Genomic DNA, 15234 nt, shown 5'->3' with positions numbered 1-15234 from the left:
AAACATATAAATCTGAGACTATCAAGCTGGAACTCCCAGGGAGCTTTTCTCTCTAGCTATAAAAAAATCAATTTGATTCCTGATGCTTTCATAAATGGAACAATGGTATGGAAGTGGATTCCTGGTTTTTCCCCTTTTTAGTTCAGCCCACAGCCTTGATCTATTTTATTGATTTCCCACCCAAGTAGGACTAACTTTATTTGCTAATGATCAGTCTATTTCCCATGGTTAAAAAATTACAATGGAATAAAAATCCAACTCTAAATGAAAAGAATATATTGGGTGAAATTCTATGTCAAACTGACCACAGTTGGTTAAAGAGAATGGTACTAAAATAACATTAGGAATTCCATTTGGTTTTCTGCATAGTGATAAAAATATCTGAACACTCTTTCTTTTCAATAGGGTATAAAGAACCCATACAAATTCTCAATGATGTCATTGCCCAGCTAGATGCCATTGTCAGTTTTGCTCATGCATCAAATGCAGCACCAATACCATATGTGCGCCCAGTTATTCTAGAAAAAGGGCAAGGAAGAATTACCTTGAAAGCTTCCAGGCACCCCTGCATTGAAGTTCAAGATGATGTTGCCTTCATCCCAAATGATGTCACTTTTGAGAAGGACAAACAGATGTTCCACATCATTACTGGTGAGACTTCATTTTTATATCATGTTTATGGTCTTTCTTCCTCTGGCCCGGTTTGAACTGTATTTTTTTTAATGTAGATTCTTTAAAACGCTTGAAGCTTTGCCTTTAAAAAGACAGAGAAAGATGGCATAATAGTTGTTCCAAAAGAGTATTTTGTGTTTAGGTGCGCAGTCAATTTTAGACTCTAGAGGGAGGCATTTTCAAGTAAGCCTCATGCAACCGAATTTCACTTTTAAAGAGGGAATTGATGCACTGCTGCTCTCCAAATTAGTGGGGATGATTTTCATGATATGCAAATAAAGCAATAAACTTGGTACAGCTGTGGCTGTCTGGGTGGGGGTTGGGCTTTCTGTGGAAAAAGTCTGGAGCAAACTCCTACCCTCAGTTTGTCCCTGTTCTTGTTTTTTTTTTTTTAATCCTCCTCAATTCCTCTTCTGGGAAGTCCCAAATAAAAGTAATCTTTCCCCTCTCCACCCCCAGCTCAGTTGTAAATCAGTGGGGTTTTGTTTTTACTTATTGTTTTCTATAGCAGTTCTTCAGATTGAATGACTCATACCTTGAAAACGAATGATCTGCAGCGCTTTAATCTGTAAAATACTTTAGAGTTTTTAGATGAGGTCTATGCAAGTGAGGGCACAGATGACCAGTTTGGCTTTTGAATGTTCTGTTCAATTCTCATGTATCCCTGTGGTATTTGAAACATCTACTCTCCTTTATTTTCCTGTAAGAAAGCCAGACTTTTCTACTCTCCTGTACAATGCTATCTCAGCAAAATGCCCAAGTAATTTTATGGTGCTTTAATTACCCCAAAGATTTTAATTCCCTCCCTTATAAATAAACACGTGGAAGTCTGAAGGATGCAACCTTGATTATCTTACTCTCAGATCTCTAGGCATTTCCCACCCTCTCTTTTCCCATAACACCTTTGGTGAAACAATTTTGCTGTGATTTTATGTTTGCTGGGGAGAGGTCCCCCCTCCCCCACGAAACTGGACATACCTACGCTTTCCTAGTATTTACAGACTCGGTAAATATATGATGATTTCTTGGCAACAGTGTGAAAATGTAGAAAATGTACAAAACAGTGTAGAGAGACTATTTTGGTTTTCCAATCTAACCTACAGTAATTTCGTTTGCATTTTGTTTTATTTTTAAAAGAAACTGACCATTTCTAATTTTGACATTGCTTCAATTTAAGCTTATTTTTTTCTGGGTGGGAAGAGAGAGGATTGCATTAGTCTAAGGCTAATTTTTTTTTTAGTGCTTATTAGTTTCATGAAGTTTGCTGTAAATCCTGTACTTAAAAAGACACACCCCATTTAAAAAAAACACCATAGAACTAAAAATGCAGAATCCCATTTGTCACAGTTCTTCCAGGTTAGGCCATGGGCAAGGGACCTTTCACCTCTGGTTAACCTTGGCAGACCTATCTCCTTCCATTCATCAGTTGGTCATGAACCATGAGGAGGCAAATGGGCATGAGAAGCAGAGCTTATAATAAAAGGAAGGGCGATCCCAGAGGCTCTGTTGCTTTCATTGCTGGGAAAATAAGTCCTTTTCCTGCTGTCTGCATTTGATCATAAATGTGAGTCACTAGGAGAATCCTGGCATCCAAGCTTCGTTTATTCAGAAAAGTTGCCTGTTTTAAAATTCAGTTGTCTGTTAGACCCTTGTGCAACTGCGAAACACTCTTGGTCCTCCAGATGTGCCTGAACTATAGCTCCCAGCATCCTTTATTGCTGCCCATACAGCTGGTGTTTTGGGAGCTCTAGATTGTGGGTGGAGACATAGACATTCTATTACCTAGACTTAACAGAAAATTATCACTGCAAATGATAGCAGATATTGAAAACATTTGTCTGCAGAAATTGAAATAAGGGAGCGTTAGCAATAATTATTCTAATTATATAGAATAAACATTCTAGTTAAAGACTGTAAAAAACATGGTAAATATGAAGTTTATTTTGTTTAACTTTTGGGGAATACTTGCTCTGCAGGACCAAACATGGGAGGAAAATCAACTTACATACGGCAGACTGGGGTGATTGTTCTTATGGCCCAAATTGGATGTTTTGTGCCGTGTGACTCTGCAGAAGTGACTATTGTTGATTGCATCCTGGCTCGAGTTGGAGCTGGAGATAGTCAACTGAAAGGGGTATCTACTTTCATGGCAGAAATGCTGGAGACTTCCTCCATCCTTAGGTAAGAGCAGTGACAACATTTGTTTAGCAGAAGTTTGAAAGGTTAAGACTGTTCTCCAGGCTTACTGATCTGCCTCTTCTAAAGAACATACAGATGACTGTAAGATCTGCCTTCACTTACCTATTGCTACAACTATCTTTCATTCTCCCATTTTTTTCTCCTAGCTATATTGCTTCTATGAAAAGTTGCTGTTTCCTTTTGTTCTTGCTCCTAAAAAATCAACAGCTCTTTTCTATACTTACCCTCAGGGCTTTATTCTCTTCTATCGCAAATTAATTGCTTGCACAACTGATCGCTTGCACAAGAACTGCCTTTGTGCCAAAGGAAATTGTATTGGGCCACGGAGATTCAAGAGGAATCACAAAATCTTGAAAACCTCTAGTTCAAACAGCCCAGTAAGCAGAGAATACTGATATTTGGGGTGGGGTGTGGGAGATTGAAATTGTAGAAATTGAACAAGGGCTGCAGCATTCTGCAAACTAGACTTCCTTCGAGATTTCCTTTGTCCTGAATATGTCCTTCTAAGGTCTGCTTGTACAAACCCATCTTTAGGTTTAGATCATAGAGAAACTCTGCTTTTTTTTTTTTAGAGATAAGGGGAAATTCATCAGATCACATTTTTGTACAAACTTAAAATGCGTATTTCCAAACTGGCATGTCAACTGCAGTATAAATTTCTTGTGCACACACAAGAGAAATTTGTAAGCAAGTGCAAATAAAAGGTGCAAACTAAAGTCCAAATATTAGTGGATATAATGCACACAAATGCGTTATGAAAAACTTTCAAATTGTTCTATTTTAAAAATAAAATCTAATATCTTTTCTTTTTCTTTTAGGACTGCAACTGAGCATTCTTTGATAATCATTGATGAGTTAGGGAGAGGAACATCAACATATGATGGATTTGGATTGGCCTGGGCAATTTCTGAATACATTGCCAGCAAAATGAAAGCTTTTGCTATGTTTGCTACTCATTTTCATGAATTGACAGCCCTCGCTGATCAAATACCCACTGTAAATAACTTGCATGTTACGGCATTAACTTCAAAGGACACACTGACAATGTTATACCGTGTGAAAAAAGGTGAAATGCATTACTTAACTGGGACAGAGAAAATCTGCTTTATTTTATTGTAGAATGGGTGATTGTTTCTTTGCAAAGTTGAAAAATTGTCTTAGATATTTCTCTTTATAGATTGTAAAATATACTTTCCTATATTTCTACTTTCTTTGATTTTATGAAAATATAGCTCTTAGGATCTGATCTATGTTAACAGTATCTTTATGAGAAATGCCAGCTGAGTTGTTGAGTGGGACTGATTTCAGCAGATTCAAATAAAGAATAGTTGATAAAATGATCTAAGTAAACAGTTGTTAGAAATTGGAAATGAGGTATTAGGCATGAATGTCCAACTTGATCGCATCATGTGACTTTTTTGCCTTTGTGGAACTGGGTTGGGCGTGGTCTGCGCATGATGCATCTGGCCCGTGGGCTGCCAGTTTGATACCCCTGTATTAGAGGGTAGTGATACAGAAATGGTTTCATTGATTACAACTTTTAAAATATATACTTAAAATTAAGAACACATATTATGAGAGTTAAAAATCTCATATACAGGGCGGGGCATAACCTTTTCCTAGGGGGTCACAGCAACACTTGTAATAACAACACAAATAATTCATACACCATTCGAAAGCCCATCAAAAACTGAGTTTATTGACACGATTTAATAGTCAGTATGACCACCATTAGCCCTTCGAACAGCATTCAAACGAGGTGGATAAGAACACAACAAATCTTCAAACAGTTCCGTTCGATTTTCCAGATTTTTCAACACAGTTTCCAAATTCATTCTCAAAGTTTCAACCGAAACAAATTTAACATTTAATAGCTCATTCAATTCAGTTTTTTATGGGCTTTAAAATGAGGTGTCGCGGAAGTTGTAAACTGCTGTCGATCTTGCTGTGACCCCCTAGGAAAAGGTTATGCCCCGCCCTCTGGAAAATCTGGAAAATCGAACGGAACTGTTTGAAGATTTGTTGTGTTCTTATCCACCTCGTTTGAATGCTGTTCGAAAGGCTAATGGTGGTCATACTGACTATTAAATCGTGTCAATAAACTCAGTTTTTGATGGGCTTTCGAATGGTGTATGAATTATTTGTGTTGTTATTACAAGTGTTGCTGTGACCCCCTAGGAAAAGGTTATGCCCCGCCCTGTATAAAATTAAAATTGTCAATCTTCAATTTGTCCCATTTTAATATTCAATTTTTGTAAGGAAGGACTTAAATTCATAATGCATATCAGCTTGAATATTTGCATTGGAATAACCAGTCAAGTCAATAATAATTTGAAAGTTAGTTTTTGTGCAGGATTATAACAGAATAACAGAGTTGGAAGGGCTCTTGGAGGTCTTCTAGTCCAACACTCTGCTCAAAATATAATTTATCTTGGCTATGTATATAGAATTGAATATGCATTTATTATTTATTTATAATTATAGTCACTACATTTTGCAATCATTAGATGATATTTCACTGTACAATAATATAAGGAAAATTTATTACAATGGTTAAAGATTGGCATGGAAATTACATTGCACTTTATACATTGTACAAAAATAGAAAAATTGTCAATTTTATTTTCTATCAATTTTAGATGCATTTTTCAACTATAATAAATTTGGGAATGTAGTTTTATCCAAGTTCAAAGGGTTGATTACAGGTAGTCCTCTACTTATGATTACAATTGATCCCAAAATTTCTGTTGCTAAGTGAGATAGTTTTTTAAGTGTTCAGTGAATTTTGCCCCATTTTATGGCCTTTCTTGCCATATTGTTAAGTGAATCACTGCATTTGTTAAGTTAGTAACATAGTTGTTAAATGAATCTGGTTTGCCCATTGACTTTTCTTGTCAGCAGGTCGCAAAAGGTGATCACATGACCCTGGAACACTGCAACTGTCATAAATATGAACCAGTTGCCAAGCATCTAAATTATGATCATGTGACCAGGGGATGCTGCAATAGTCCTAAGTGAGAAAAACATTATAACTTTGAAAACAAATGGTTGTAAGTAGAGGATTACCTGTATTGTTGCTATTGACCTGAATACTTGTCAGTATCTTGTTTTGGGTCCATGTTCTGCTCTTGTGTGGTCTGAAGTTATTAAGTTAACATTCAAATTAAAATGATTTCCTCCTGATGCTTCTTCAGGGGCCTGTGACCAGAGCTTTGGTATCCATGTAGCAGAATTAGCAGCCTTTCCCAAACATGTGATTGAATGTGCCAAGGCGAAAGCTCTGGAACTGGAGGACTTCCAGAACATTGGAATATCTCAGGAGGAGGATGAAGAACCAGCTGCCAAAAGATGCCACAGGGAGAAGCAGGTTTGTTGGATTTTACTGTTCATTTATTAAAATGTCAATATTCTGCTTTGCATAATTCTTTGGAACATATTTGCCAAGTTCATATATCTTATCATAATGTCATTTTGGCTCGTTGTGATGTATCATCACAACCATTGAGACTTGACAACAGATGTATACTTTTAAGATGAGCAGCCATACAAATCTTTTGAATAAAAAATGTAGCTCATACTTACAATCAATAATCTTGACTTTTATCAAAAAAATAAAAGTAAAAAATGCAATCCTGAGTTGAAAATAAACGTAGATTATCATTGTGACTTAAAAAGAGTTGGACCTAGAGAAGATGAAGAATACGAGAGGAACATTTTGAAACAGAGAACATTGCTAAACGGAGATCTGGCTTCAGGTTGTAAGATATTTTTATGAGAGAAATCTTAGGGAATCAGCAGCAAGTCATTTCAAGCAGTTTTTTAAACTTGTATGCTATTTCTGGTGCTCACCCCTTATTGAAGAAAATATTAATTTCCTTGTTTGTTTTGGCATAAGAGTGGCTTTGCAAGATCAATCTAAAGTTCATTTTAATCCAGCGTTTTCTCTCTTACCCTGGCCAGCTTCTGAGGTGTTTATAAGGAGGAAAAGGCATCTCCTCCTGTTGTACCCCTGCAGTAGTAATTGGAGACAACATTGAATTTTAAAACTAACAGCTTTTGATAGACTTGATCTGTACAAAGCTTTAAGGTTCTTTTTTAAAGCTAATGGCCATCACTTCAATTTGTGGTAGAGAAATAATTGAGCCCTCTGATTACTTTGGTTGCTCTCTTTTCCACTTTTTGCACTTCCCTCATAGCCTTTTTTAGATGTGACACCAGAAATATTCATAGTTATGGTGGAAAAGCTCATGTCAGAACATGTTAACAATTAGAGATGATGCAGCTATTGTTTCATTAAAGCTAACAAGTTATACTGAGTCATTGGTCTCCTGCTGTTAAGAACAAAGAACATTAGAGATTAGTCAACCAAGTTTTTATATAAGGTTATAAAGATTGAAGTTGAGCTGATGGATTCATTTGACCAGTGTCAAAGAATGACTTTGCAACTGAAAAGAAAAACATATAGGTCATTCATAGGAATCAAGATATCTCTGTCTTTGGAAAGAGAGAACTTTGCAATGCAGGTATGTATCAGGTATTAGTCACTATGACATTGATCATATGCCTTCTTCAGCTATTACAGATATGAATAATATTTGCTATCTGAGCAAGTATGAGTGCATCTTTTCTCCTCACTTCTTTTGTCAGCTCAATTTGGAATTAGCCTATTGTTCCAAGGGCTTATTAAATAAAATGGGTGTGTTTTTTTAATACCATTTCTAGCCGAATATATTTTTTCCTAGAAGGTGGTAATTAGGGCTGTTTTAAGTGAACATTCTTGGAGAACTTGTGGGTGGCAGAAATAGAGTGAACAGGGGCCGGTTTTAGGACCTTCTCCACCTGGCATGTGGGTGGGGTAAAACTATTAATCAATGAGCCAGTTCAATAAACTTTTGCTACTTCCACAGTATTTGTGCTCATATGCCTTTGTTAAAATATAAGGGAAAGGAGATGCAATCTTAATCGTGTACTAGGTTCTTTAAGTATGTTCTAAATCAGGGTCCTCAACCGTGGACTGGCACCAGTCCATAGCATGCCAGAAACCGGGCCTCACAAACAAACAAAGCCCCATTCGTGGGATGCAGGCAGCATGCAAAACCACATCCCTTCTGGTCCACAGAAAAACCTCTCTCCACGGAAATGGTCCCTTATGCCCAAAAGATTTGGGACCATTGTTCTAAAAAATGTTATCCTTTTTTTCTTTCATTGAGATAGTCCTTGTTTAAATAACCATAGGAAAAAGATGGAAGAATTATGGATAAACATAAAAGACTCTTTCTAGTCTTTCTATTTTTCCTTATAGCTGCCCTGATGGAAAATATTAAACCCTAACTAGGTTCAATAAATATTGAACTACAGGTAGCCCTCATTTAATCATCATTTGTTCAGTGGTTGTTTTTTGGCCCCTTTGCTTGCTGTCTTGGAAGAGGAGGATGAGTTGGAACCAGGGCCATGAGACAATGAGACTTTGGGTTCCCAGGAGCACCGAGAGAGCCCAGGGTTGGAGAAGGCTCAGGTCCATCAGGCATCGGGGACCACAATTGACAGATGGACAGCCTCCTGCTCATGAAGAGGGAGGAGAGGCACGACTGCCATCAGTTAACACTGACAATCGGCAACAGGCTGCCTCTAATGAGGAACAGCTGCTGCCCCTGCTTGATGTGCAGATGTGAAGAATGGAGAGACAGGAAGTTCAGAGAAGGTTGGTGAGGCTGCTCGTGAAGAAACAGCCTCACCCTTCCCAGCGAAGAAGTGTGGGTTGTGGATTACATAGTCAAGCATGTTGCAGGGAGCAGTTGGTGAAGGCAACCATTTGGTTTCCTGCGTGCCTTCGGCTCTGCTCCTTGTATACTGATTTTGTGTTGTGATCCTTGGGCTTGTCTTGTTAGCTGCTCTTGAACCTGGACCTGGATTTGGATCTGGATCTGGACTTGGACTATTCATTCTGGACTTGCCTCAGGGAGTTTCCTTGTAGGGTGCATTTGCTTGGGAACTTGCTGCATCAGCTTTACGTGTGTACTTGGATTTACTCATTGAACTCCCCTCTCATTGAGGGGAGTTTGTGACTTGGGGGAATTGGGGGCATTTTACTATAACAAGTAGAGTGGTGCAACAAACATACTTTACTCGCACCTATTGCCATGTGTGCGACTTGGTTCAGATAGACTGTTCCAATGGTATTTATGCCTGGTCTTTGAAGTTATGTCTGTTGCGGTGTTCCTGCAGTCTTTGATAAAAATGGGCAGCCCTCCCAAGTTTTTAACAACAGGGTGCACTTCAGTTCCCTGCATCCACAAATCTCTCTGCATCTCTCTGCTTTTGGCTGTCCTCTGTTCCGATGCCCATGTCTCTCTGCACCCTGTCCTGCACCTCCACTGCTCTACACTCTACCTTGATATCTACCACCTAGCGTTTAGGAAGTCGGTGCAACGCTAAACTGCCTCATGAAGGGCCAGACTGGACATACCTTGTCAGCATCAGGAAGAAGAAGACACTGAAGTTCAGCTGGGAGCAGCACGGTTAGCAGAGTGCAGTGACTGCAGAATGTAGGGCAGAGGTGGGGAATGAAGAGTGAAGTGCAAGGCAGTAGGGACAGCAGAGTGGCAGGTTCATGGTGGAAGGCAGGGGCAACAGAAGTGGCAGGGGTGCAGGGTGAAGCACAGGGCAGCAAGGTGGTGAAGTAGATCCACAAAGTAGATACAAAACTTTAAAGAAATAATTACAGTGCAACAATAGGAAGAGTAATGGAAAAAATCAGTAACATTTATACTGATGCATGCTGGTGTAAAATATTTTGAGCTGGTCAATAATTACCAAGACAGACAAATCATATAACAATATTATAAGTTACTAGACAATCAATGACCCATTAGGTCATCATTTCAGAAATATTTCCTTGCCAGATTCTTTAATATACCCAACAATGGCAGAGCTTCTAAAGTACTGCTTTGACTGGAAAATTTTTTTTTTTAAAATTCAGGAAGATATTCAGAAATGTATTTGCCTTGAAAATAGCTCATATTGAACCATATAGCACAGTCACAAATCAGCAGTTGACGCCCAGAAATATTTTAGGACACTCTATTATGTTATAAAATGTTTAACAAAATCTGCCAATTTTCAATTCCACTGGAGTCTTTGGTCCTGGATTTTGGATACATTCTGTAAGTTAGCTCATTTTAGATACCATGGTCAAAAAAGTTTTGCCCTATGATACACTAGTATATAGATACCTATCTTTGTTAATTGCCACATAGTTAATAAGATTTGTCAGGACTTGGGTAAAAACGGTTCAATTTGTTTATATATTTTTATTTATGTTTATTTGCCTACTTTAGGCTTAATAGTTTTATCTCATTCTGCTTTGTTAGTCTAGTTTGGTCGATGATGAAATAAAGAGCTTCTGTTTTTAAAGGTTAATGATTTGATATTAAGTAATTGACAAGTACCTTTTATTTTTATTTTTCAGGAGGGAGAACAAATAATTCAAGATTTCCTTTCTCAAGTGAAAGCAATGCCGTTGACAGAAATGTCTGAAGAAGAAATCCGGACCAAACTAAAGGAGTTAAAGGACTACGTTTTGAAGAAAAATAATTCTTTTGTAAATGGAATCATTTCCCGCATCAACGGTACCTCATGATACATAACTAAAATCACTTGAACTTGTGATTTTTTTCTGATCATAATCTCTCAACACTAGAACTACTTTGTCCCCTCTGACGCCATTGCAATAGTAAAGAAGAAGCCTCAGGAATCATTGTGTTCCACTTTCTCATCCACATAAATAAAGAGAATCAGAACAGTAGAGTTGGGAAATCTATTAACAATGATACAAATACCTAGTCGGACTGTCTTGAAGTGGGCAAAAACACTTCAGAACTGACATGCATCTTCTGTTTTCTGTCAGTTGTACTTTTTCCATGCCAGATCCAAAGTTCCTTTAACCACTTTGGATCTGGATGCTAGAGACTTCTTTACGTTACTAAATATTATAACCCTGAAACTATGCTTTTGGTACTGTTTATGTATATATATGTTGTATCTTGTTGGGTTGTATTTTGCTGTAATCACTGAAGAATTCTTGTTTCAATCTTACTTTTGAAATATATATATATTTGTGGTATCCTCTGAAATACTTTTAGGCATTTGACAGCCTTGGAATAAATCACACCTCGGTCATTAAGAGGTATGTTAATGTCACAGAAACAAAAAGAGGCATGGCATTTTGCTATAATTTGTTAAAGGCTCATAGCTTATGCCAATGTATTTAACCCTGAAATCTAGAACAAAAAAAGCATTTACTAAGGGTTGTTAATTTGTGTGTTGACGAAAGGTGTCATTATATTCCATAGGATTTCAAACCTAAAATTGTTGTTATTAATGCAGTGTAAAGTTTTACTATATATTTTATTCATGTTTTTTTCAAAACATTTCAAACAACTTGAAGAAAATAAAAATAGTTTGTCTTCCAATTAGTTTGTTCTCCCATTAGTTTGTCTTCCACTATTCCTTAGTGGCATATTATATCCATATTTCTTCAGTGGATCTTTGTGAAATTTCTTACATGTTTGTGTTATTGTATTACACATATTACTCTATTTCCTTTTTGAACAAATCACAAAAATATAAGACTATTTGCTTCTAATATTTTATAGGTAATAATTATGCCACTAGACAGAAATTAAAAAAAAACATTTTAATTTCTAGGGGAAATGGATGGCATATAAGTTTAATTTTAAAAACTTTAAAGTTTTCTCATGTCCAGTCAGGACTGACTTAAAAAGGCAATTCTCATCTCCGATTCTTGGCCTAGGGAGTCTGCATTATCCAAGAGACGTTTTCATCATCATGTGTCCATCAGCGTGAAAGTACAGAAAACAGTAACCTTTTTCGCCAAAGTGATACCTGTTTTATCTACTCACATTTGCATGCTTTTCAACTACTAAGTTGGCAGAGCTAGGGCAAGAATGGGAGCTCACCCTGTTGCATAGCACTCATGGTTCGAACCCCACCTGTCCAGCATCTTAACCTCTGAGCCATTGTGCCACTCCAAGTTTGATAGAGAGATAGAGAGATAATCTAAATGAACAGAAGGAATAGTTTGTTCTAATGGAAACTCTGTTTTTATTAGTATACTAATTTATGTATTAACCATTTATTAATCTGTTTAAATTATGATTGACAATAATACTCACTCTCAGATAAATATTGAGATTCTCCAGGGGCTGTATAGTGCTGTTCAATTTCTAAGAAATCCTGTAAAGCTATGTAAAGTAATTCACTAAAATTCAAGTACTTTTCATCAAAAAATATTTTTCTTTCTCTTCTTTTTCTGAAGTACATGGCAGCTGAAAAAGAAGCTGTGATAGGAATGCAGTAATAGTGACAGTTTTGGGATGTAAAGTGTGCTACTGTTGAGAGAGTTAAAGTGCCATTCAATTTTTTTGTACAAATGATTTTCTTTCTGCTTAGTTCTAACAGGACTGAGTGGTTGTGGTACAGGCAATATGTGTGGTAGCTTTTCAGTTAAGGGGAGAACAGCCTTTAGAATTAATGAATGGGCCTTGAAAATATGGACCATATTGTCTTTATTTGGAGGTCCCCTTTCAAATGTTTTCTATTTCCAATCAGCACATAGCATTTTGGAATATATTGTACAGCAGTGTATAACATGCAAGCATGTTTATTGTCAAGGGAGAAATTATTGTCTAAAGCAGTTCCTGGCCTCAACATTGTTCATTAATAGAATTGGCAAAACAGTAGCTGGGTTCACGCATTGCACTAAGCTATAATGTGGTTCGATTGTTTATGGCTTAGTATTATTGTGCAAATGAGATTGTTTGAGTTTGTTCAGCAATTACAATTAGCACATGATTTATGTTCAGTCCATTAACTAAAAAGCTCTTAAGTATAAAGATATTGGTATACATATTAATATACATATCGGTGGCCATAGTGATCTGTCTTGTATGTTGTGTGATTGCTGCTGTGTGTATTTTGGCAGGGATCTTTTACTTTTATTTTCTTTATATTTTTGAACTTGAGATGCCAGCAAACAAACCTGGCAGTTTTTGAATGCAGAAGATACACTTACTGTAGTGGTCATGTTCTCTGAAGGCCATCTGGTGGAAAACCAGTGGACTTCATAATGCAGTTGATTGGCCACTGTGGAAACAAACTGCTGGATTAGATAGGAATAGCAGTTTGAATTGAATTGAATTTATTAGGTTTCTATGCAGCCCAATCCCGAAGGACTCCGGGCGGCTTACAGAATAAAAAGAAATTAAAAGAACTTAAAAACAATAGGACACACAAAGTTAAAAAAGAACACAACCAATCAGAAGGCCTGCCGGAAAAGCCAGGTTTTAATGGCTTTGCGAAAGGCCATGAGAGTGGGGATGGCCCGGATCTCTGGGGGCAGCTCATTCCATATGGCCGGAGCAGCAACAGAGAAGGCCCTACTCCTAGGCGCCGCCAGCCAGCATTGTCCTGCTGAGGTACCCGGAGAAGGCCCATTCTACGTGATATTATTGGTCTAAGGGAGGTATGTGGCAGGAGACGGTCTCGTAGGTACCCAGGTCCTAGGCCATGTAAGGCTTTAAAGGTAATAACCAGCACCTTGAATCGTGTTCGGAGACCAATGGGCAGCCAGTGCAGCTCGTGGAGGATAGGTGTGACGTGGGTATACCTTGGCACACCCAGTATCGCTCGCGTGGCTGCATTCTGGACTAGTTGCAGTCTCCGAACACTTTTCAGGGGCAGCCCCAAGTAGAGCGCCTTATATACCGCTTCACAGTACTTTTACAGAGTCAACATATTGCCCTCAATAATCTGGGTCCTCATGGCTCTTATAGATGGGTCTGGGGTCTTATCCAGCAGGGCATATATCCTCTTTTTGTAGTTAATGTTAAATGGAAGCCCCGTAAAATTTACCCCAGTAAATCATATAAAGTAAAGCATAATGTGAAATATGACCATTTGGTTTTGCTTTGATTTGGTTGAGAATCATGAATGTTATATCAATTTGTTAAAAGCACTATGTTGGAGGAATGCTACATTGGCATCTCTAGGGATGTTGCTGTTTTCTCCGATTGGATGGTTCAGGGTAAGCAAATTGTGTTCTTCCTTTATACTGAATGCCATTGGGTCTCTTCAGACCTGTGGAATAGTCTAAACGATCTCCCCATGGAGATTCGGACCCTCACCACCATTCAGGCTTTCCGCAAAGCCGTTAAGACCTGGCTGTTCCGGCAGGCCTGGGGCTGATGAGTTCCCAGCCCCACTTGAATTGTTGCGGCTGCTGATGAGTTTTTTTTAATCTGTTTTTTGTATTTTGTTTGTCTTGTTTGTTTGCTTTGTATTGCCCCCCTTTCCTATTTTGGTTTGTTAGCCGCCCTGAGTCCCCTTGGGAATAGGGCGGCATACAAGTTTAATAAACTAACTAACTAACTAACTAAAGATGCATAAATGTCACCAAATTGCTCCAAGTTAAGTCAGTGGAATAATATCATGGAGTTCTATATCTGCTACTGCAGTGTTTCCCAAACTTTTGACATATGTGTACCCCTTCTATAATTTTTGTAACGCTGAGTACCCCTCATAAAAAACATATGCTTTAATAAAATTCAAAATATTTTTTTTTTTATTTTTTTTGGTACATACGCAAAATAAACGAAAGTTATATCATAAAGAACATTTATTTGATTCAATGAGAAGGATGAAATTGTTTATGGTGAGATGACAGATCATCATAGCAATTCGTTGATTGCTACTACAATCATTACTTTCTTTCGGTTTAGTAGTTCCAGATTTCAACCAGCGATCCATAATCTCTGTTAGGGATAAAAATTGTATTTTATAAAAATAATCAAAATCAGTGGAACTTACTAAAGCACGATAACAGGCGCCCGGAACTAACTATTAAAGAAGTAAGTTGTCTCTGTAACGAAGTGCAGTATATTCACGCCGTGTCACGCCTCACAAGATAGATAACACTGCAATTCTCCGGCGTTTAAACAGCTCCACGGCTCAACGTCAACTGTTAATGTTCCCGCAGTTTAAAAATGGCTGAACCCGAGCTCCGCGAAGGATGCGCAGAAGTTCCTGCCATAATGACTTGCGATATGATGTACGATGGCCCCAGTTCCCATGTAAAAACTGCGATACGTGCCTATTTCTTTCCTTGTTCTGTGGGCGCAGCTAAGCACGGTGCAGTGGATATTCCCACGTGATTCCCACCAAACTCCGGTGCAACGCGTGCCCCCACCAAACTCTTCCCGTACCCCTGGGGGTACACGTATCACACTTTGGGAAACACTGTGCTACTGGAAACTCTTTGCTTATATTGTACAGTAAAGCAGCATT

At 38.0% G+C, this 15234-nt stretch overlaps 1 protein-coding gene across 1 annotated transcript in view; it reads left to right on the top strand.

The window, feature by feature from the left end:
* The window catches only part of MSH2 (mutS homolog 2), an 83451-nt gene extending 72004 nt beyond the window's left edge, over positions 1–11447 (top strand). Inside the window, exons 12-16 of the mRNA XM_087717577.1 lie at positions 406–651; positions 2649–2853; positions 3690–3937; positions 6066–6238; positions 10340–11447. Of these exons, the coding sequence (XP_087573703.1) occupies positions 406–651; positions 2649–2853; positions 3690–3937; positions 6066–6238; positions 10340–10510 (1043 nt within the window). The 3' untranslated portion in view covers positions 10511–11447. The remainder of the gene's footprint in view (positions 1–405; positions 652–2648; positions 2854–3689; positions 3938–6065; positions 6239–10339) is intronic.
* Positions 11448–15234: the final 3787 nt, after the last annotated feature.

This window comes from Thamnophis sirtalis, unplaced genomic scaffold (genome assembly GCF_051295495.1).
Source record: "Thamnophis sirtalis isolate CommonGarterSnake01/CBP01778 unplaced genomic scaffold, rThaSir2_p1.2 scaffold_6, whole genome shotgun sequence".
Classification (NCBI taxonomy): Eukaryota; Metazoa; Chordata; class Lepidosauria; order Squamata; family Natricidae; genus Thamnophis; species Thamnophis sirtalis.
The sequence above is the reverse complement of the archived record's forward strand: the minus strand, read 5'-3'. Positions and strand labels throughout refer to the sequence as shown.